The sequence below is a fragment of the Phyllobates terribilis genome, unplaced genomic scaffold, assembly GCF_046119375.1.
Source record: "Phyllobates terribilis strain yellow unplaced genomic scaffold, ASM4611937v1 Scaffold_4__5_contigs__length_816908805, whole genome shotgun sequence".
Taxonomy (NCBI): domain Eukaryota; kingdom Metazoa; phylum Chordata; class Amphibia; order Anura; family Dendrobatidae; genus Phyllobates; species Phyllobates terribilis.
The window spans coordinates 749,601,056-749,625,527 of NW_027362764.1; the positions used below are offsets into that span (position 1 = coordinate 749,601,056).

The window sequence follows — 24,472 nt, forward strand, 5'->3', positions numbered from 1 at the left end:
TTCTGTCTAGGGCTTGTCATTATGTGTGGTGACCTGAATTTTTTTATTGGAACAGTTTGTAGGTGAATAAAAAGTTTTTTTTGCCTTCTATTTTTTTTTTTTTGGGGGGGGGGGGGGTAAAAAATGACAATTATGACATTTACATTTTTTTTTTTTTTTTTTTTTACAATTTTAAATTTTGATGATGCGGACATGTCGACACCAAATATGCTTATATAAATATATATTTACTTGTGTGTTAATGGGGAAAAATGGTGATAAGTCCAAATTTATTTTTTTTACTTTATTTTTTTTTATATTTTCATTTTATTTTTTTTTTTATTATTTTTTTCTTTTTTTTACACTTTTCACTTTATTTTTTCCTTTCACTTTACTGCCAATTCCACCTGCACGCCAGGAAAATTGACTCTCTTAAATTCTGACGTCAGTGATTGACAGCAGCGTTGAAAGAGCCAGCTAGCTCTGGATGCTGGCTGTATAACGCAGCCGACACCTGCTCAGCTCCTGAAAGTTTGGAGAACTTTTCATTTACTGGTTAATCTACATTACCTAAAAATAAAAAAACAACAACATGTAAATCACTACTACAGGGGATGCCAACATGTCGAACTTCAGGCGTTGTGAAACTAGAACTCCCAGCATGCCCTGCCAGCGTGTAGCTGGCCCCTACACAAGATATCCTTAATTAATCAGCCGTCCTGCAGTTTCGATACTTTCTATAGTAAAGAATGAATCTCACCTGGTTGACAGCCTCCGGCGGCATGGGTGATGGAGACTTGGACTGAAAAGCATCCTGGGAGATGAATCCCGAATCATGGGAGGAGACGCTGGACAGCCTCATCGGGGCCTGCTGGGGCAGATTGGAGCTGCGATAGCGATAGTGCGAAGTGGGTGAGTGTGAGTGGGAACCACTGGATCTGGAGTCACTACTGTTAACGCTGTTCAGACTGCTGTGTGAGACAAAGGAAGGGTCCGCGGAAAAGACAAGAGGGGCGGTAAAAAATTGGGAGTGGGGGAAGTCAGGGTAGGGGTGATTGAGGGGTTAAAAGAGAAAAGAAAATGCAGGGGAAAGAAGAAGGGAGGGAAAAAGCAAGCACTAAATTAAAATCTCCAAGAAACTCGGGGGGGGGAGCATGAGCACCGAACACACAAAATACAGGGTTAGGCAGTATCCATGGTCTGGGGTAGTAATAGTGTCAGAGAGGAGGATTCTTGGAAGACTTTTAAGGGGACATTTCACTAGATTTTTTTTAATTAAACAGAGTCCCTCATCCAATTGCCGCAGCTCCACTGATTCTGGAACAGTTTTTCTTTTTCTTCTGTGCCCCTCCATTCCAAAGTTATGGCCCCGATAATAATGGTATAAATTTCCCCTTTAACCAACCAGGTTGAACTTTTCTGTGGGCGTTTTCCTTTGCTCCTCTGATGCCGACCAATCAAGCCACAGCCACGCCCTCAGAGAAGTTCTGTGGTACACGGCCAAGTTTGGTTGAAGGGAAAATGTACAACATTATTTCCAGGGGACATAACTTTGGAATGGAGGGGTACAGAAGAAAAAGAAAAACTGTTCCACAATCAGTGGAGATGTAAATACTTTTCTTTTGATTACAGCTCGTTGCCTCGGAGACCGACCGCCGCTGCTAAACAGCACAACATGTGCAGTGCTCTTTTCAATTGAGCCTGTAATCTCCAATTTGAAACTGGCCTGGATCGCTGGAGCACGCTGTTACCTTCTAATGCCATACAACTTGAGTGCAGTGCTTACAAGCTAGACACCAGCGGTGGTCGGTCTCCTAGACAACTAGTTGTAAACAAAAGTGTTAATATTTCTAGAACGGCCGCAAATTTTAATAAGCAGCAAATTGTAAAAGTGTTTGTATTTATAAGCTCTATCCGACAATATATCCATCTATGGAGATAGGAATAACTCTTAACCAGCCAGACGATATTGTGGATACTGCGCATGACGGCATTGCATGCATTACTGGATATATACTGTATCTAGCTACATACCCAGCTGCAGATATATACTGCAGGTACGTCATATAAAACAAAGGCAGGCTGCAGCACTTGTCATGCTCATGTGGTTCCTGTGGGACCAGGACATGGGGGGGGGGCATCATCACAGTGTGCCGGATAGACAACGGGGAGGGTTTCAGAACCATTAAGAATCCAGGATAGGACAACATGCAGATTGAACTGTTTTACGTTGCACAAAACAGTTCCTCCGAAGTGAATGTCATTACTCAATGCATTATACATATATACTTGCAAAATAACATTTACCATCATAACCCAATCCCAACCTCAAAATTAAGACCCCCACCATCAATAAAATCAGGTGTTCATTAATTAACATAGGATTATACTATACGTGTAAGTGGTGGAGCAATCAAAAAGATTGGCCATTGACTCTTTTGGCACCACTAAATACTAAGTATACTGCTTAGAAGGTCTCACCTTCCCCCTAAGTGACCCAACTCTACAGACTAAGAGCCGACTACCCCAATCTAAAGAACTTGAGAAATCCAACCTGGTCATCCAACTTTTGGCAGAAGATGACAACCTGGTCCTATCTCACCAGCTGTAGCCAAGAATTTACCATGATCATGGAAGGAAATAGGAAATGGCAAGGAAGTTTATGGTCTGCCAACTTCTCAAATTAAAGGGACTGTCCCACCTTCTCTAAAGGAGGACGTTCTGGCGGTCAGGTCCAAAAAAGCAAAACGATCTGGTGATTGGCTCTTAGGTCATGTAGACGTTTTACCTTTTCCTGCAGCGGCCACTACAGGAAAAATATGGTACTACGTGGCGCCAATTTGAGTCCTCCAGCAGTGCTCTGCTCTGGATAACTGAGGGAGGTCCTGAGCTGATGACCCCCATTATGACATTTATATGGACAACCTTTTTAACCATCACTGTCACTAACATTCAGAGAACAAAATGGGAATATAGGAGCTGTTTTTCCAAACATGGATGACTTAGGATCTTAGAGGTTCTCCACAAAGTTTGAGTAATAAAGAGGTTGAAAAAAATTAGCAAAAATGTTATTATTTTCCATCGCATATTTTTTCTAATACCAAGCAACCCCTGTAAAGGCAGTCTGTCAACTCATTCAACCACTCACCCCCCCCCCCAACCAATTACATATGTGGGTACTTTGTAAGAACACAACTGAATCCACACAGTTATTTCACAAAAACGCTGCTCTGTTGCAGAGCAATCCACTTTAGAAGTAATATGCAAATTGCCAGGAAGTGCTCTGGGTGGAGCTTCTGGTTCCAGTTTCAACCTAACTCCGCCCCTTCCACTAGATGATTCACATAATGCAACAGTGCTAACAGCCAATCACCAAAGTAAGTTCAGGAGAAGACACATCTTTTTGCAACAGAGACACCCGTCACCTACCTGCAGACACTGGACTTGCGAGACATGGTGGTACTCGGCGACGATGGCGGAGTCTGGTAAGACCAGTTATAATCCGAGCCTTTTAGATCGTGAATCACCTGTCGACACATGAAAAAATATCAGAATTCATACCAAAATGTCAACGTGATAGCGAGTGATCACAGCGGTGAGGCATCTATGTGGACTCCATGTCAATAATAACACTGAAAAACACTGGCCTGAAATGGCCGATAGCAGGGAAAAATAGAAGCCATGTCAATGCACAGCTGAGTTAGGTCTGTCACCTGTTCACTGGCAGACGGTAGTTTATGTGGATCCATGGTGAGGGTTTTCAGGTCTTCAGATATCGTCTGTAAATGTGTGATCTCCCCCAACATCGAAATCTCTTCTTCCTGTTAACAAAATGAAAAAAAATGTCACAAGGTCGGAAGTGGAAAAATCCACCTTTGCTCGTCGGACCCCATTGATCCCAACAATAGAAGACCTTGTTCCCGGTAAAGGAGCAACCACCACTGTGCCATCACTCTCTGGCCCCACTAATATGACTTTTAATGTTTGCCAGATTAGAAAGTGGTTGGCTGAAAAGCCCCTTAAAGGGACATTTCACTGGACTTCTTAATTGCTGCTCCAATTGCCATTTTTCCACTGATTCTAGAACAGTTTTTCTTTTTCTTCTGTGATCCTCCATTCCTAAGTTATGAATATTTTTCCTTCAACGGTCTGGGCGTATACCACAGAACTTCTCTATGGGCGAGGCCATATTTTGATTCGCAAGTGTCATCGAAGGAAAACCAAACAACCACAGAGAAGTTCTGTGGAATATGCCCGGCTGGTTGAAATAAAAAAAAGAGACCTGTCTCTCATCTGACAGAGGACCTGCATCGTAAGCACACATACCTCTGTGAGCCAAAGAGTTTTTTTTTCTCCTGACATAGTCCTCCGTGTTCAGTCCGTTAGAGAGAAGATTTATTTCTTCTGATGTCACAGCATTTCTCTGACGGAGGTATATGCGCTTACAATACAGCTCTCCTCTGACAGTTGAGACACAGGTCTCAGGATTGCAGTCCCTTCCTGACATATGACTAGGACGGGTTGCCTTTGAACTATGTGACGAGGCCATTTTATTACATTCTTAGAGATATGATAAATTTAGTGCAAATTTCACAAATGTAACTTTTAAGCACAGTAGTGCACTTTCTAATTTAAGATAAAAGCCTAAGAATGTGTCAAATATCACAAACATTTTTTTTTGCACAAATTGACACTTTTTATGCATGGTAAAAATGGTTGAAACATAAATGTATTAGTCTCATGCCTTTTTTAAGACAGTTATGACCTGTCTATAATATGCAACATTTTGACAACATTTATGAAAAAATATGTAATCATGAATATGTCGTATTTCACACCAAATGGTTAACCAACACCCCCCCCCCCCTTCTTATTATTTTTAAGTTTTGGTATAAGTACCAAACAATGGTGTAATAAACATTGAGGAATTTGGTATTTCTGACAATTTAATGTAGTAATTTGCTAAAAAAAAAAAAAAAGTCACAAGCGCAATGATCAATGTCCTCCCAAATATTTTAGAAAGTTGAAGAACATTTAATTAATATACGGAACCATCTTTATGTGGATAAAATCTGAGAACCTAATTAAAACAATTCAGGGAAGGATAAAGAAGGGCAAAGACGTACGATGACAGGCCGGAGCATGGAAATGAAGGAGCAGAAGCGGCTGCGTTCCTCGATAAGCGCTTTCCTGACTGCTTGCTTCTCCGTCTCTTCCAGGAGCAGGTACTTGTCATTGACGTCTTGTAGAGCGCTGTCCAGCTGAGGCTGTATATCTCCTCTACCTGCAAACACAACCAAGTCACACCGTCAGCATCTCACAGGGGTGTAGTTATAGGGGTGCAGAGTTAGCAGTCGCATCGAGGCGCTGGTGCCTGAGGGGGTCCAAAAATCCCTCTGCCACATAAGACAACCACTATAAAATGGCACCTGGTCTGAGGGGACCTGTTACCGTCATTGGATTTGGGTCAAGGAGCTTTAAGTTCTCTAAGGCAGAAAGTAGATGTTTACTCATCTTCACTGGTAGGTGCCATTGGAAGATATCGGACAATAAGGTGCCACGTAAGACCCGTCATCGAAGTTGGGGAGATATAAGCCTATCTATCCATAGCTATGGTTGTCCATCTATAATTCTAGAATGAGAACTATATATCTAGCTAGAAAATGTAATCTGCAGATCCAAATTTCCCTGGCTTCCATCACAGAAAATAAAAACCCAAAAAGGTACATTTTTCCTTTTTGGATCCTTTCTTCTGTGACTCTCTTCTTCTGAGATACTTCACATAAATGGAAGAATGATGATGTAATCAACCGAGTCTGACCGGCTATCACATATACAAGAAATCCAGGTTTACCTTTCTTGGCTTTTTTCTGCAGTTTGAGGGTGTCTGATGACTTCTTCTTAATCTCTTGACGAGCCTTTTTGTATTCTGAAAGATATTTATGAAGATTATAGCTTAGGAAAGTCGAGTGATCTGTGCCTAGAGGGAGATGGATTAATAGTATAGGCTTTATTACATACAGAGCATGATATATAAAATAAGATATCCCAAAATTAACAAAAGTTATTCCTTATAAGGTAGGTAAGGGTTGATCAGGACTGGGCAACCCCCTTTCATGTTGTAGGATTCCTGGTGGGCCTGCGGATCTAGGAGGTCCTACTAATAGCCTCTGATTGTCTTGTGTGCTATGTACGGGTGCACCAAAAGAGAAGTACGATACCAGTCGGGCACTGTATGGCAGTGATTAAGATTAATGGACAGTTACAGCCGAAAAGGGAAAGTTTCAATTTTCCAGAGGCTCACTGCCTCACAGGGTGGAATCATCAGCTTCTAGGATGTCCTAGTAGGATATCTTTACCTTTTGCGTGATCCTTGTCCAGCTGATTAGCTACCTTCTTCCATTCTTCCACCTGCTCTTGCAGAGGGTTGATCAGACAGTCAATCAAAGCGCTGTAACACATACAAAGAAATGGTTTAGTAACAAGCCAAGGTATTGTGAGGTGGGCAGTAATCATGTACACAGTCTTAGTTTGTATCGGGACATTGTTCTTGGAGTCTGAAAACGAGAAAATAAATGAGGAATGATGGAAGAGGTGGGGAATTGTGAAAATGATGAGTCTATTATGAGTGGAACGGAGGATGGACGCCTCGAAGAGGAGAATGTCAAAGCCAAGAAGTTGAAAGTAGAGATAATGCCAAGAATTAATGGAGAGTAGAATGGATGATGAGTGGAAATACGAAGGACAGAGGAAGAGGAAAAAGATGAAGAGCAGAGAATTAAGTCAATAAGCAGAAGTGGAAAAAGTGCGAATGATGAGTATAGAGGGGGACACGAGAGATAAAAAGCAGAATGGATGGTGAGAAGAAAAAGGAAGTGGCATGGAAGAGGAAAGGCACGAAGAGCAAAATAGTCAACGAGTACAGCAGAAGAACAGTGAATGATGAGTAAATTGCGAATGAAATGGAGAATGGAAGACAGGGAGAGAATAGTGAAGAAAAGAAGTGGAGAGCAGAGGTAACGATGAGATGGTGTGGAGATTAGAACGGATGAGGAATGGAAATACGAGGCAAAGAGATGAAGAGTAGAGCAGGCAATGAGTGGAGAGCGAGGATAGCTCGAATGAGTAAAGAAGAGGATGAAAAAGAGAGTAGCAAAGACGATGAGAAGAAGTAGACTTGAGAAGAAGTAGACTTGAGAAGTAGAGTAGACTTGAGAAGTAGAGTAGACTTGAGAAGTAGAGTAGACTTGAAGAGAAAAGACAAAAAAGGCAGATTAGTCTATGAGAAAAGTAGGTTAGAGTGAATGATGAGTAAATTGTGAGTGCAGTGGAGGATGGAAAACCAGGAAAGGAGAACAGAGAGGAAAAAAGTGCATAGTGGACGTAATAATGAGAAGGTGTGGAGGGTAGAATGGATGATGAGTGGAAATATGAAGGAAAGCGGAAGAGAAGAAGAGTAGAGCAGGCTATGGTGGAGGATATTATGAATGAATAGAGATGCTGGAGTAGAAAACGGAAGAGATAGAGAGTAAAATGGACGATGAGAAGAATTAGGAAGTAGAGTGGAAGAGGAAAGAGATGAAGGGCAGAGTAATCCATGAGTGAAGGAGAACAGAGTGAATGATGAATATATTGTGAGTAGAGTGGAGGATGGAAATCAGGGAGAGTAGAAAAAAGGAGGAAGAAGCAGAGAGCAAAGGCAATGATGAAAAGGTGAAGAGTGTAGAATGGACGATGAGTGGAAATATCAAGGAAAGAGATGAGTAAAGCAGGTAATGAGGAGGGGCTGAGAACAGAGGTAATGGTGACTAGATGAGGAGGTAAAATGCAGAGGGTAAAATCGAAAAGATAGGCAGTGCTGTGGACAAGACTGACAGGACAATGGTGAAACTACAGGGCTTGGGTGGTGACAAGTAAAGGGTCTGAGTAGAATGGACGATGAGGAGGAGACTACAGGTGATACAAGTTGACACGTGTAAAAAAATGTGTTTTTCACAGCAAAAAAATGTAAAAGAAAAACAATTTGCGGTAAAGTCATGAGTATTTTTGATGCAGCTTTTGATATATATTTGAAGTGGTCAAGCCTCTTGTAAATGTTCCCAAATTTAGTTGGCAAATCTGAACCTGCAAAATCACCCTCATTGTAAGGAGAGGGCAGACTCGATACATAATAGACTCTTTCTTAGTACTTCTGGCTTTTTAAAATTCCTTTGTGGGATAAAAGACACTTGAGCACTTCCGGCGCTTTATGTCGGCCAAGAGGGCAAAGTAAAAGCTGCAGGCAGTCATGACACGCTGTCGCTAGATGAAGAAAAAATGACTCCGGCATTGGTCGGGCGCTGACAGTGGATAAAGGTGTCAGACGGAGTAAAGGAAAGGTTTTATTGAAACAACGCGTTTTGGGACTTGCAGTATTGCAGAGATACAGGTTGGAGATTTTTGGAATATAGCATTCTTTGCCATAAGAGTAGGGTCTCAAATTAAGATAAATATAGGATATCCTGCTGTGGGAATCCTAGCGATCAATTATAATCTATGGGAGGTCCAGCAGTAGTGTTCAACTTCCCTGCAGCGCCACCACAGGTGAACTGAAACATTACATGGCGCCTATTAAATTCAATAAGTTATCCATCTAAAATAGGGTCCTCGGAATTCCGTAATAGGGTATTGGAAAAATAATTTTCTAAACCAGACAACCCCTTTAAGAGGAACTTTAAAGGGACTGGATAAGGAGCGCACGTTTAGATTGCAGTCATGTGACCTCTACAACAAGAGTGCGATTTTTCCTACTGTTGTTCCCGGAGGACACGTGTGCACCGCGCGTGTAGGCGTTGTGTTTAGGTGGATAAGGAGCCATCATACGGAGCCGATCATAAATGCGCAGCTCGTGTGGAGGAGATTTGTTTGGGAAATACAAGATCATTTCCATAATTCATGTTTAGATAGCGAGGGCGGAAAATGTAACGGATCCAAAGATCTGTAAGCGAGGAAGATCGAGCCAAAGAGGCGCTGCGTGTTCCAGCATCCAAACCCTACAATAAAACAATATTATTGCAAATTGCCGTGTAATTTAAGCAGCGCATCATTTGGAGACAAAATAAGGAAACACGTGTTTAACTCAAGTAAGAGCGCAGCCAAAATGCACCCAAAGAAAAAAAATTAAAGTTCTGCGTAAAAAGTTATGGAGCGCTATTGTCTGAGTGGTGCAGCAGAACTCAAGTTTGGCATCAGCTCAGCACAGTTGGGAGACGGTGGTCTGGGTTTCATCATTTTTTGCCATCACTGAAAGTCCTACTGGACGACCTCCGATCAATCTAACCCCTATCCAGTGAATTTTGGTCTTGATAAAACACAGTGGACCTACACCAGCAGATGACATGGCTCCCCAAACCATCACCGATTGTGGAGACTTCACACTAGACCTCCAGCAGCTTGGATTGTGGCCTCTCCACTCTTCCTCCAGACTCTAGGACCTTGATTTCCAAATGAAATGCAAAATTTACTTTGCATTTATTTAGTGTCAATGGCTGCCTTCTGGACATCTGTCAAGTCAGCAGTCTTCCCCATGATTGTGGAGCCTACTGAAACAGACTAAGGGACCTTTTTAAATGCTTAGGAAGCCTTTGCAGGTGTTTTTTGTTAATTATTCTAGTTTACTGAGAAAATGACTTTTGTGTTTTCATTGGCTGTAAGCCATAATCATCAACATTAACAGAAATAAACACTTGAAATAGATCCCTCTGTGTGTAATGACTCTATATAATGTATGAGTTTCACTTTTTGTATTGAAGAACTGAAATAAATTAACTCTTTGATGATATTCTAATTTTCTGAGATGCACCTGTAGATGGTACCAACCCCAGTGATATCACTGCTGCAGCTTATCAGACCGCAATAGCGGCGGAGACATAGCACTGGACCCATGGACGTTGAGTAACACCTGAATTTATCATTTTAACCTATTGGAAACCATTAGGGATGAAAAAGTTATTCCTAGAAAACCCCTTTAAATATGAGTCACAAAATTTCTGTACAAATCTACGCTTGCTCATAGCGGATGCTCACAGTCTGAAACGCGCCAAAATTCTAAGAAAAGCTTCTTTTAATAAATGGGGACAATTTACTCAAAAAAAAAAAAAGTTTGAGTTCGTCGATGACTGAGATCGGCAAACACTGACCTGGAGAACTGTCGGAGTTTGGACTCTATACTGCGATGTCGCATACACATTCTGGTCAAAGCAGAACCAACTTCTCTAGTCGCCCCTGAAAGATTAAAAATATAAGTGATCATTAATTTTATCACATAAACAATAAAAACATTACACATCGCAGAAAAGGGACACAACTCAAAATCATTAAAAGGACTGTATCACCTACAGTTTATTGTACTGAGTAGAGGAGTTCTCCAGGTAATTAACGCCTGAGAGTCACATAATATAATAACACAAATGATAGTCACCGCAACGTCCCGCCACAGACATGTGACCGCTGCAGCCAATCAGTGACTGTAGCAGATTATCACTGAGTGATTGGCTGCACCAGTTGAATGTCTATGAGGGGAAATCATCGCTGTATCAGAAATTAGAGACTGGAGGGGACCGGGAAGTAATAACACAGAGCAGACAAGGAAATGTAAACCAAGTTTTATTTATTTTATTATTGTGAATGGTGGATCCTGTGTTATCTATTGTATATAGAGGTGTTATCAGTCATTGTACAGGAGGAGGAGGTGAGCTGTGAGATCACCTATTGTGAATGGTGGATCCTGTGTTATCTACTGTATATAGAGGTGTTATCAGTCATTGTACAGGAGGAGGAGGTGAGCTGTGACATCACCTATTGTGAATGGTGGATCCTGTGTTATCTACTGTATATAGAGGTGTTATCTGTCATTGTACAGGAAGAGGAGGTGAGCTGTGACATCACCTATTGTGAATGGTGGATCCTGTGTTATCTACTGTATATAGAGGTGTTATCAATCATTGTACAGGAGGGGGGAGGTGAGCTGTGACATCACCTATTGTGAATGGTGGATCCTGTGTTATCTACTGTATATAGAGGTGTTATCAGACATTGTACAGGAGGAGGAGGTGAGCTGTGACATCACCTATTGTGAATTGTGGATCCTGTGTTATCTACTGTATATAGAGGTGTTATCAGTCATTGTACAGGAGGAGGAGGTGAGCTGTGACATCACCTAGTGAATGGTGGATCCTGTGTTATCTACTGTATATAGAGGTGTTATCAGTCATTGTACAGGAGGAGGAGGTGAGCTGTGATATCACCTATTGTGAATGGTGGATCCTGTGTTATCTACTGTATATAGAGGTGTTATCAGTCATTGTACAGGAGGAGGAGGTGAGCTGTGATATCACCTATTGTGAATGGAGGATCCTGTGTTATCTACTGTATATAGAGGTGTTATCAGTCGTTCAGGAGAAGGAGGTGAGCTGTGACATCACCTATTCTGAATGGTGGATCACGTGTTATTTATTGGATATTTAAGCATTAACTTTCATTGTAATTATGTCTGTGATAATAACGAGCTGACTACTGAGAAATAATCTCTAGAAAACAGGAAATATCACTATCAATAGCAAGATTTCAAAATAATTTTTATAGTTATTGATATGGAAAATAAGCAAAAATCATTAACAAATCTTTAAAAAAAAAAAAGTAAAAATTTGATATAACCAATAAATAATTTTACGATTACATAATCCTTTTAAAACTTCTACTAATATATATGTACATATAATTATATATATTTTTTTCATAGATTTATTTTTAAATTTAGGAGAGAACAACGTACATTTATTATATTACATGGCTCTTAAACAAACGGGAAAAAACAAACAAAAAGACAATTGATTTGTGGTTAGACCGAAGACTGATGTGGCCGCCGGCAATACCATACAGCCAACAATGAACGGACACCTTATTAGGGAACGATTCTGAACAATGGAAGTAATTTGCATTCCTGGAATTTCTAGTGTAGAAAGACACTAACCGAAACTTCAGTGGGTGCAAATCTACAATCCGCCACACAGGGGCGCTGTTTAGCTACTGCAAATTATTGTCGGCATTAAAGTCTTTTTTTTTTTTTCGCGTCAGTAGTAGAAATTACAGGAGTAATTTCAAGTCAGAACACATCCATTGTGAATTGCGTGGTGATATTACGTCTTTGCACGTAGCCTAGTCGTACAGTAGTGTGAATCATGGACGCTGAGCTAGGTACGCCTTAGGTTAGGGCCACGATTGGAAAGAGAAAAAGTGCAGAACTGGGCACCTCAAAGTCGCCCTGTCTCTTTGCAACAGATTATTCTCTAGTCACATCTAAAGCTGCTTATAACATTTTGCTGGATGCAAAAAAAAAAAAACCTCAGGACTCCAGACTCCCTCTTGCTTTTTTTCAGTGCTGACACATAGTGTTCTCTGCTATGATGTAGCGTGGATGATGATACTCCAGTCACATCCAAAGCTGTATTTAAAAATAAGCTAATATCTCGCAACTAAGCTCTGCACATCCAAAGCTGCATCTATCAACTTCTGCTGTTAGCTTCTAACGCTAGACAAAATATTATCTGCTTTAGTGCAGTGAGAGATTATTCTCTAGTCACATCTAAAGCTGCTCACAAACTTTTCAGCTGGATACCTATAAGCTCCAGGCTAAAGAAGCTCACAACTCCACATTCCTCTTGTTTTTCAGTGCTGACACATGGCATTCTTTGTTGTCACGCAGATTGTGTGTCACGTGGAGGGTGATACTCCAGTCACATTCAAAGCCGCATTCAAAAATGGAGACATTTTTATTTGCTCCAAACTATATTACCTAATGTTTCATTACTGCACTTTGCTGTTTCAGCATCGATACAGAACGTTCTGCTATAGTGCAGTATGAGAGATTTTTCTCTAGTCACATCTAAAGCTGCTCACAAAATTAGCTTCTGGATAAATAGTATCTTCAGAGAGGAAGTGTACTACAATTCTAGCGATACTTATTGGAAGCAGCACTCCTAAAAGTCAATATCGACTCTTTAACAAGCCTTGCAATATGACTTAGGATAAAAGCAAAACCAGAATCTCAATTTGGTGTTTCAGGGTGTTGTTCCTCATCAGTGCAAAGTATGAGATCTGATATGGCTGGGTGAGAGGCTCTGGTCTGGGGTTTAAGGGGTAACTTTTCTCATTGTGGAGAGTGAGAAGCAAGCCTGGCATATCAGAGTGGGAAACTAAATATGCAAATTGCATGACTTATAAGTCTCCTCACTCTGTCGTACCAGGCTTGGCTTCTCACTCTTCACAAGGAGAAATGTTACCCCCTTATATCCCAGTCCAGAGCCTCTCACCTAGCCAAATCAGATCTCATACTTTGCACTGATGAGGGGCAATACCCTGAAACACCACGTGTGCAAATTGAGATTCTGGTTTGGCTTTTTATCCCAAGTCATATTGCAAGGCTCGATAAAGAGTCAATATTGGACTTTTAGGATTGCTGCTTCCAATAGGTGGCACTAGAGTTCTAGTCCACGTCCTCTCTGAAGAGGCAATTTGCATATTTAATTTCCCAGAGGAGCATAGCATGGCTTATAAGTCTCCTCACTCTGACATACCAGGCTTGGCTTGCCACTCTCCACAAGGAGAAACGTTACCCCTTAGACCCCTGCTGGATTCTTGTAAACTCCAGGCTAAAGAAGCTCACAACGCCACATTTTTCTTGCTTTGTCAGCACTGACACATAGCATTCTCTGCTGTCACGCAGTGTGTGTGGGGGTCGGGGGGGGGTGACACTCCAGTCACATTCAAAGCTGCATTCAAAAATAGAGAAATTTCAAACTGTTCGAAATTATATTATCTAATCTTGCACGGCTGTCCTTCGCTCTTTTTGCATCTATACAGAACATTCTGCTATAGTGCAGTATGAAAGATTATTCTCTAGTCACATCCAAAGCAGCTCACAAGATATTTGGGATTTCTGTTAGTTTGGTGATAAAGAACCTCACACCTCCCTACTTTCCCTCCACGCACTGGCATAGAGCATTCTCTGATAGGATAACAGTGTTGGAGATGATGCTCTAGTCACATCCAAAGCTGCATTAGCTCCACCCAGGCTGCAGACAATCATGTTAAACCTTAGGAGAGGTACACAATCAGTTAAGGGAGTTTTCTGCTGCCGCCATATGCTGACAATTACAGCACTGGGGCCACGAAAGAAAGAATCCTCTGGAATCCTCGGGTTTTGTGAAATAACAGGTGGACGGAGCGCGGCTATAAATGTTCAGGAAATGGAAGGCATCTTATAATTGTGGATCCTGCGGCAGCAACGTACTCATTACGGCCGAGAAGTCCGTGTGCCCTCTGCCAAGAAAGCCCGGGTCAACCTAGGGCTGCGCTGCAGCCGTGACAGCGGAACGGACGGAGATTATGGAATTCAACTAACGAGGACGGAATGTTTTATAAACTCCGGAGCGATATTATGACAGCGACCGCCGCGCTCCAGCTGCTGCCGCTACCAGACGAGAAGAAATATTAGCGCGTTCCCCCCGTAATAAAGCCACAAGGTCTACTTTATATCAACACTGGCACGGAGACGGGCGCCGTAGGTGGTCTGATTACAAGATACTGTACACATGAGAAATTAGGAAGGATTAGATAAAAAAAAAAAAAAAAATGGGGAGAAAGAAAAATCCTTTTTAACCATTTCGCTATACGACTTACGGGATAGCTTCCTATAGGTGGCACTTGAGATGCAGAAAAAGGAAACAAGGGTATCTAATTTGCATATTTTTTTCCCATGTAGCAATGTTTTTACACCAGCTGGATCGGCATAAGGAGAACCAGAACCAAAATGGCTACGACTTTCCACTACCACTGATTTGTCAGACTCGGGGCAGTCTCCTTAGGTTTCTTTGCATTATTATTCTGTAAGCCACGCCTATTTGGTAAATACCACAGAAATTAGCATAAAATAAAAAGGCCCATATCTCTGGAACTACCGATATATGCTCATGGGAGCAGCGCAAATAAAATGAGAGCAAAAACTGGCCACTTTTGACCTGGTGACGGATCCTCTATAATACTGCCCTACAGTGCGTAGATAATAATACCGTCATAATATATTATAAATGAATCATTAGAAATACCAATTTACACAGCTAAATAATACTGTGTGGACATAGTTTGCTCCGGGGGGGGGGGGGGGGGGGGGGTCCGCTCTCTGAGGTCCCCTAAGAAACAGCTATTGCCCAGGATCCTGCCCACCCTAGCAATGATCAGGACCCTAGTGCCTCGCCATATGGTATGTCACCTGTACACATTTCATGCCTGTACATTATTTCCCCTCCCCCCACCATCTACAGCATTTAATTGTACACAGATCAATTTTTTTACAAGTAAACTCGGCCTTTGCGACATGATGTTACCATGACAACTGGTAAATCAATGGTCGACAAGACAGCTCAGCGTAGGTCCATTTCTTGTGTGGTCTTGAATATTCAATGTAAGACACTACTCCGATGGTCACTTATATCACAACTAATAAAGCGTGGTTACACTGAGTTAACAGTATTCTAGAGTTCTCTCTCCATGCTTTACACTGCAGCACTGCTTGTAGAGACTCAAAGCCATGAGGGCCATGACTCAAGATTGCCAATAAATCAGTGCATAGGGGGCTCATTTCCGCTATAGGAAGGAAAGAATGACTATAAAGCCACTGGCAGGGGCAGACATATCATTGGTGCAGCCGCACAGGGGCCCAAGAGGTAAGGGGGCCTATTGCCACCTCTAAAACAGGTGAAATTGTGCATCATGATGAGCTATTTGACTGCAAAGGGTCCATACATTGGTTCTTGCACAGGGGCCCCCTCGTGTCTGGGTCCACCAGTGACCTGGGTCTCAATTTCCAAATTAAAGGGACAGTGCATCTCTCTAAAATACCCTAAAAAATTACATGATCTCACAACAAAAGTTTGTGCTGCTGCAATAAAAATGTCAAAGGATGCATTTTATTGCGTTTAAAGGGTGGAGTTCCCCTTTAAGGTAAGAGAACTGAGCCCATGCGCCGTACAAGGCACCGTAGATAGTCAGGCGGAGCGGCCCGTGGGGTCGTGGTGAGTAATTATCACCTTCGTGATTTCATCTACTCGAGTACTACAAAGTATTTTCCACAAGTGTCATCTTTGGCAAATGCGACAGAATAATATCCGTCTTCCAAAGCAGATGGTCAGAACGCGAGAGCGCTGACTAAGCACCTCCGTCTAATGCTCCATCACATGGGAACGTCTCATTATGTTACCAGACACTTATCATTCAATGTGATGGCGCAGATTGATCAAAACGGTCTAATAAAAGAGAAAACTGTCTTTGTTGTTCATAGCAACCAATCACAGAGCAGCTTTCATTTCAACAGGGCTGTTTAAAAAATGTAAGCAGAGATCTGATTGGTTGCTATGGGCAACGGAAACAGACTGTTTTGATAAATGAGGCCTACTGTGCTTTACACACACACACACACACACATATATATTATAGGAGAGTGAGAACAAACGTATACCAGATATTAAAGGGGAGGTCAACAAAAAACAACAACACAGACTTAGCACTGAAGTTGGCAAGTCTAAGTTAGAAAAATATGGCTGCCTTCCTCCCAAACCAGTCTGTCTCCTGTCCGTGGGTTTTGTCTGGTATTGCAGCTCAGCTCCTAGAGGTGAATAGGACTAAAATGTTATACCACACACAACCTAAGGACAGGAGTGTTGCTGTTTTTGTATGAAAGCCGCCATGTTCTACTAATCATGTACAACCCCTTTAAGACCGTCTATTATTTCTTATCTTATTGGTTGCCCTAAGTAACTCCTTTACTTCTCCTTTCCTATATATATATTTGCCCATGAATCCCCCAGCCACAGTGTACGCCATATTTTAGGAGGTGTCCCCTTAAATACATGTATTCCCTATCCATGGTATTAGGGATAATAACAGCTGTACTAATCCTCAATGGCCGTGGTTACGTTCACTTCTATGGGATGGATAGTCTCTTTGTCAGTCCCATAAAAGTGAATGGAGCGGTAAATAAGCATGAACACTACTGCTCCCTTCATACAGGGGACATGGAGACCCCCATCCTTATGATGGCTGCATCTCCAGACATCATACATTTACAACCTATCATGTGCCTAGATGACAAATATAATTAGTAGGACAACCCCTTTAAAGGGTTATTCGCATCTTCATAGCTAACCCTTTAAGTAACTTTATAAATAAATTACATTAGCTATCTAAGGCCACGCCTTCACTATCAGTATTCGGTCAGTAATTTTTCTCAGGAGTGGGAGCCAAAACGAGGTGACAAACAATCAGAGAAAAGGTATAATAGAAACAAGTCACCAATTCTGCATTTATCACCCACTCCTGGGTTTGGCTCCCACTCCTGAGTAAAAATACTGACAGAATACTGACGAAATACTGATAGTGGGGACGTGGCCTTACACTGAACCTCAGTTAAAGGGGTTATCTCAGGAATCCCCTCCATGATCCAGAACAGAAAACTGCAGTTTTGTCTTTGAGGACTTTGGCCATACATAAATTAGTCATTCTACTTTTCCCCTACACAGATAAAATCTCACCCTTGTTGACAGATACCAATAGCTGGGCTCTTAAAATACAGTTATATGAAAAAGTTTGGGCACCCCTATTAATCTTAAGCTTAATGTTTTATAAAAATTGGTGTTTTTGCAACAGCTATTTCAGTTTGATATATGTAATAACTGTTGGACACAGTAATGTTTCTGCCTTGAAATGAGGTTTATTGTACTAACAGAAAATGTTCAATCTGCATTCAAACAAAATTTGACAGGTGCATAAGTATGGACACCCTTATCATTTTCTTGTTTTAAATACTCCTACCTACTTTTTACTGACTTACTAAAGCACTTTTTTTTGGTTTTGTAACTTCATTGAGCTTTGAACTTCATAGCCAGGCGTATGCAATCAAGAGAAAAGCTACTTAAAGTGGCCACTTGCAAGTTGTTCTCCTGTTTGAATCTCCTCTGAAGAGTGGCATCATGGGCTCCTCAAAACAACTGTCAAATGATCTGAAAACAAAGATTATTCAACATAGTTGTTCAGGGGAAGAATACAAAAAGCTGTCTCAGAGATTTAACCTGTCAGTTTCCACTGTGAGGAACATAGTAAGGAAATGGAAGAACACAGGGACAGTTCTTGTTAAGGCCAGAAGTGGCAGGCCGAGAAAAACATCAGAAAGGCAGAGAAGAAGAATGGTGAGATCAATCAAGGACAATCCTCAGACCACCTCCAGAGAGCAGCAGCATCAACTTGCTGCAGATGGTGTCACTGTGCATCGGTCAACTATACAACGCACTTTGCACAAGGAGAAGCTGTATGGGAGAGTGATGCAAAAGAAGCCGTTTCTGCAAGCAAGGCACAAACAGAGTCGGCTGAGGTATGCAAAAGCACATTTGGAGAAGCCAATTTCTTTTTGGAAGAAGGTCCTGTGGACTGATCAAACCAAGATTGAGTTGTTTGGTCATACAAAAAGGCGTTATGCATGGCAGCAAAAAAACACAGCATTCCAAGAAAAACACTTGCTACCCACAGTAAAATTTGGTGGAGGTTCCATCATGCTTTGGGGCTGTGTGGCCAATGCCGGCACTGGGAATCTTGTTAAAGTTGAGGGACGCATGGATTCCACTCAGTATCAGCAGATTCTTGACAATAATGTTCAAGAATCAGTGATAAAGTTGAAGTTACGCAGGGGATGGATCTTTCAGCAAGACAATGATCCAAAACACCGCTCCAAATCTACTCAGGCATTCATGCAGAGGAACAATTACAATGTTCTGGAATGGCCATCCCAGTCCCCAGACCTGAATATCATTGAACATCTGTGGGATCATTTGAAGAGGGCTGTCCATGCTCGGCGACCATCAAACTTTACTGAACTGGAATTGTTTTGTAAAGAGGAATGGTCAAAAATACCTTCATCCAGGATCCAGGAACTCATAAAAAGCTACAGGAAGCGACTAGAGGCTGTTTTTTTTGCAAAAGGAGGATCTACTAAATATTAATGTCACTTTTCTGGTGAGGTGCCCATACTTATGCACCTGTCAAATTTTGTTTGAATGTAGATTGCACATTTTCTGTTAGTACAATAAACCTCATTTCAAGGCAGAAACATTACTGTGTCCAACAGTTATTACATATATCAAACTGAAATAGCTGTTGCAAAAACGCCAATTTTTATAAAACATTAAGCTTAAGATTAATAGGGGTGCCCAAACTTTTTCATATAACTGTATAATGAGATATTAATTTTTTTTTTACGATTTCTGTACTCATCCCCCCCTCCCCCCTTAAAAAATCTAAATAAATGGTGAGTGAGTTCAGCTCTGAAGACAGCAGAAGTCTGAATACAGCTGTGAGGTATAAGGACAGATAATGAAACTTTCCATGACCGTGGATTATTTAATGTAAAAGGATCATTGGCGTTCGGTGCGGCTGTGGTTAGTGTGTACGTGAGCTCTTGGGAGACCCTGGTCTGGATCCCCCTGGCCGCTCTATATCCAGTGTTTACCAATAGACACATAGCAGTTTGCTGCAGAGTTTGGTCATTGTTTTAGGGCAGGTAACAGCAAACACAAATTGTGTCTAGAGTGTGACCCTGGCTGTCTACGTTCATCAGATCCTGTGTACACAGCTGGCGACCAAGAAGGAAAAAAAAAAGGAATTTATGGGGCAGGGGCTGGATGCTATCGCTAATTCAGCTGCTGCAAGTACAAGGACGCACGTCTGACTACTGGGTAACTTTGCACTATAGAAACAAACTAATATCTTTTCCACCTTTGGGGACAATTTTTTTTCTTACTTAAATGCATTCATTTTTTATTTAAAATTACTTTTGTAATGGAGTTTCATTAATGATTTTGCCTTTCATAGCCTGTCTATTGCCGGCTGTAAAATGAGTTTACTGAGAATCCGTCAGTGAGCGCATCCTGATGGTCCAATGTTAGAGTTTGCAGCTCTTTTATCTGTCCTTTTCTGAGCTCCTCTCGGCTAATTTATGACCACAGACCACATCAAAAGTTGAATGTGCAGATGGAACAAAGGCTGGAAAAGCTAAACGGTGCAAACTTTTTAATGAAATCAAAAGGCAAAATTTTTTTTTTTTATCCCCAAATACATGCATTTAAATAAAAAAAAAACATTGTCAACAGAGCTGGGCAACCAGTCAAAGCTCCACTTATCTGATACAAAGCTCCAAATCCCCTGCACAGATATAGACGTGGACTGAAGATAATGCATTGCTCCCTGATAAGAGAAATCCAGAAAAACCAGTAGACGATAAGGAAAGTATTTGCAGTTTCTCAACATTTTACGTATTTTAATTGCAAAATACTGTAATTCTTCTTATGTAAAGTAACATATCAATGGGTTATAATTCCAGTCGCGCACCTCTGCAAAATCCCTCACCGGCTGACAGATTTTTCAGAAATTTCAATAAACATTTCTTAGAAAAAAAAAAAAATCCACCCTCTGCCCAATACTTCTAGATAATCTTCATATAAACACTTACTGGAACGGCCAACAGAATTACAGGGTTTTTTATAGGGTTCAAGAGGAAGACTCCAGGACAAGAATGTTGTTATCACCTGTGACAGCATTGTACATCCTTAAAGGGGTTGTCCAGGCTTGGGGTTCAAGTCTGCAGTCACTTTATGTGACTGCAGACTTGTGAATGCTCACAGCTCACAAAGTGCACACTGCCAGTCTCCTGCACCAGAAGTGGGCATGACCGCAAGTAAGCGATTTGCAAACATGTGGTCACATGCTGACTCGACGTGCATGGCCTCACTTTCCACAGGTGAATTTAGCAAGGCCGAACAAGTCTAGTCAGAATGTGGCGGGAAGTATGTAAATCACATAATTGCCGCCACATGACCGCCCGCTACCAGCTCCAGAGAATTCTGACAGCGCGCAATGTGTACGCTGTGAGGATTCACAAGCCTGCGGTCACATAGAGTGACTGCATACTTGTGGCCCAAGCCTGGACATCCCCTTTATTGTCATCATCTTATATTCTTGTACATAGGAGCAGTAATATAGTAGTCATATTCTGGTATATAGGATCAGCATTATAGTAGTTATATTCTTGTTCATAAAGGGGCAGTATTATAGTAGTTATATTCTTGTAAATAGAAGCAGTATTATAGTAGTTATATTCTTGTACATAAGGGCAGTATTATAGTAGTTATAGTATTGTTCATATGAGCAGTATTATAGTAGTTATATGCTTGTATGTAGGAGCAGTATTATAGTAGTTCTATTCTTGTATATAGGAGCAGTATTATAGCAGTTCTATTCTTGTATATAGGAGCAGTATTATAGCAGTTATATTCTTGTACATAGGAGCAGTATTATAGCAGTTATATTCTTGTACATAAGGGCAGTATTATAGTAGTTATATTCTTGTACATAGGGGCAGTATTATAGTAGTTATATTCTTGTACATAGGGGGCAGTATTATAGTAGTTATATTCTTGTACATAGGAGTAGTATTATAGTAGTTATATTCTTGTACATAGAGGGCAGTATTATAGTAGTTATATTCTTGTACATAGAGGGCAGTATTATAGTAGTTATATTCTTGTACATAGAGGGCAGTATTATAGTAGTTATATTCTTATACATAGGGGCAGTATTATAGTAGTTATATTCTTGTACATAGGAGCAGTATTATAGTAGTTATATTCTTGTACATAAGGCTGTATTATAGTAGTTATATTCTTGTACATAGAGGGCAGTATTATAGTAGTTATATTCTTGTACATAGGAGCAGTATTATAGTAGCTACGGTATATTCTTGTACATAAGGCTGTATTATAGTAGTTATATTCTTGTACATAGGGGCAGTATTATAGTAGTTATATTCTTGTACATAGGGGCAGTATTATAGTAATTATATTCTTGTACATAAGGCTGTATTATAGTAGTTATATTCTTGTACATAGGGGCAGTATTATAGTAGTTATATTCTTGTACATAGGAGCAGTATTATAGTAGTTATATTCTTGTACATAAGGCTGTATTATAGTAGTTATATTCTTGTACATAGGAGCAGTATTATAGCAGTTATATTCTTGTACATAGGAGCAGTATTATAGTACTTATATTCTTGTACATAGGAGCAGTATTATAGTAGCTACGGTATATTCTTGTACATAAGGCTGTATTATAGTAGTTATATTCTTGTACATAAGGCAGTATTATAGCAGCTATTTTTATACGTAAAATGCAGTAATATAGTACTTGGATTTTTATCCATGGTGGCAGTATTAGAACAATACACATAGTGAGTGTTGATCTACTAATACTACGGACTGACACTTGCAGGCACAATCAAGACATTCCCTCCTGAGCCAAAGAACACGGCTCCACAAGGTCTCACTGGCTTGCGACTGCCTCTAAACTTTGCAAGGTTATTAAAGATCAAATCGGGAAGGCAACACCATCACATGGCAGAAAGATCGTAAAGGACACAGAAAATACTTTTCTATGGTAGCAAATGTCAAATCCACTCCTGACAAATTCCCAGGTCAGGAATTAATGTAAAGCAAATAATGTGCTGGGAACTGCACACTGTATGTCTCGGTAATTCGCAGGTTGTTCTTTCCAAGGAGAAATCCTTGTTGGTTGTCACAGGGTTCAATATCAGGATCAAGTATACAATAGATATGACGCAGACTGGCACATTTAATAGGACAAAGATGACAGACCTACAAAAGATTGTCAAACCGAATGACGTCCACTAGGAAGGCTCAGAACTGCCCAGCTTGCGGTATCTTTTATGATCCAGTAGAGGTATGAACGCTGTCCGGGACTGGGATAGAAAAAGTTTGCACTTTCGAACTTTGGTATTGGTGAGGACTTATGAAAAGAACGTGAACAAAAAGTATGTCAAAACATTGGGACAGAAATGTGACATTATAAGACTTTTTTAGGGTTAACCGAGGGCAAAGCTTAGTGGAGTTAGATATTCTCAACCAAAAAAGCCCCTCCTGGCGCAAAGCAGTGTTAAAAGGGACATGATGTTGCTCAAAAACAGTACATGGTAAGTATTGCAAAGTATATCCAAATTGACTCTAATCGGCTTACTTCTGGCTGCCTGAATTCACCACTGGGGGGAGCTATGGAGCTTACTGCATACAGCTTTATAATTGATTCCAATTTATAAACTGTCTACAGTAAGCTCTGAAGCTCCCCCTAGTGGTGGCTGCAGTGAGACAGAATTAAATAATTTACCTATATGTCAATGCAGGGGATTTGGAGCTTTGTATCAGAAAAATAGAACTCCAATTGCCAGAAAGATATATTAAGTTGTAGGCATCGACATTTATTTGGCGCTAAATCTGACAATGACATTTACAATAAAACCGTTTGTTTTGGGTTTTTGTTTGTTTTTTCACCTCTGGCGCTTTCAACAATATTGACTGACCAAATTTGATCCAGTTTAATTCCGAAGCTTTCATTTTTTTCTATGCGTTCAACAGAGAGAAACACCAGCTAATTGGTGCCGTACTATGGAACGCTTCTCTGTTTCGAAGAATTGAAATCACTATGGGGAAATGAGTTAAATTATATTCTGCATATATGAACACATTCCCAAGATGTGGATTTTATTGTGTACAAAGAACATAAAACCATCAAATCAGTTATATATTGTATTATTTATCATAAATCAGCAGTACACGTGAATACAGGCCACTGGAGAAATAAGGGGAAAGTGGTTTTTTTTGTTTTTTTTTTTATCAACTTCCATCAGCTTACAGTTCCTTGATGGTATGGTATCTCTTAATAAGCCTCAAAAGTCACCAAAAATCTGTCTAAAGTAAAAAGGTAAGTAGAAAACAGGGAGGAGGGGGATGCAGCCGCAGCATCTCTTATTCAGTGTTTCATAAGGGGCAGTACCAAGAGCGTGACATCTGATTGGCTCAGAGCAAGCCGCACACCAGGAAGAGCCCGCCCACCCAGAAAGAATAAAAGAGAACATTAAATGTACAGAGACAGCAAAGGAAAGGGAAAAATAAAGGGAAGAAACAACATTTCTGGTAGCATTACATCCAATGTACCATACCTCCAAGCCATTGAATTCCAATTTAAATAACATTTTAAGATCCTGATCTGATTAGTAATGCCCACAAGACCCCCCAAAGCTGCATGTTTTGGGTCACAATTGCATAAACGACACCCTCTTAACCCTCAACTGGTGATGTGGGGTTTCCTATACCCCAGTGTTTAGAAGATCACGTTTGTTTTAATCGTTTTCTTATCGGCGATTGATTACACATGAGTATAACAAATTTTTGACACCCACAAATGGATGGAAGCTAGTGAGACGCGTATCCTCATACCAGCATTTTTCAATGAATGGCAGCCGAACAAAAATTCCCTGGGGTGTGGCAAACCCCACCTCACCAGT

At 40.8% G+C, this 24,472-nt stretch overlaps 1 protein-coding gene across 6 annotated transcripts in view; it reads right to left on the reverse strand.

Annotated features, from left to right (window-relative positions):
• MTSS1 (MTSS I-BAR domain containing 1) overlaps window positions 1-24,472 on the reverse strand; it is a 129,992-nt gene that overhangs the window by 14,380 nt on the left and 91,140 nt on the right. For 5 of the 6 annotated variants that reach the window (XM_073679869.1, XM_073679873.1, XM_073679872.1 and 2 more), the window contains exons 4-10: window positions 10,158-10,242; window positions 6,339-6,430; window positions 5,834-5,908; window positions 5,106-5,263; window positions 3,693-3,800; window positions 3,409-3,506; window positions 740-950 (exon numbers count right to left, since the gene is read on the reverse strand). In XM_073679869.1, coding sequence (XP_073535970.1) covers window positions 740-950; window positions 3,409-3,506; window positions 3,693-3,800; window positions 5,106-5,263; window positions 5,834-5,908; window positions 6,339-6,430; window positions 10,158-10,242 — 827 coding nt within the window. The remainder of the gene's footprint in view (window positions 1-739; window positions 951-3,408; window positions 3,507-3,692; window positions 3,801-5,105; window positions 5,264-5,833; window positions 5,909-6,338; window positions 6,431-10,157; window positions 10,243-24,472) is intronic. The other variant, XM_073679870.1, reaches the window with a different exon arrangement.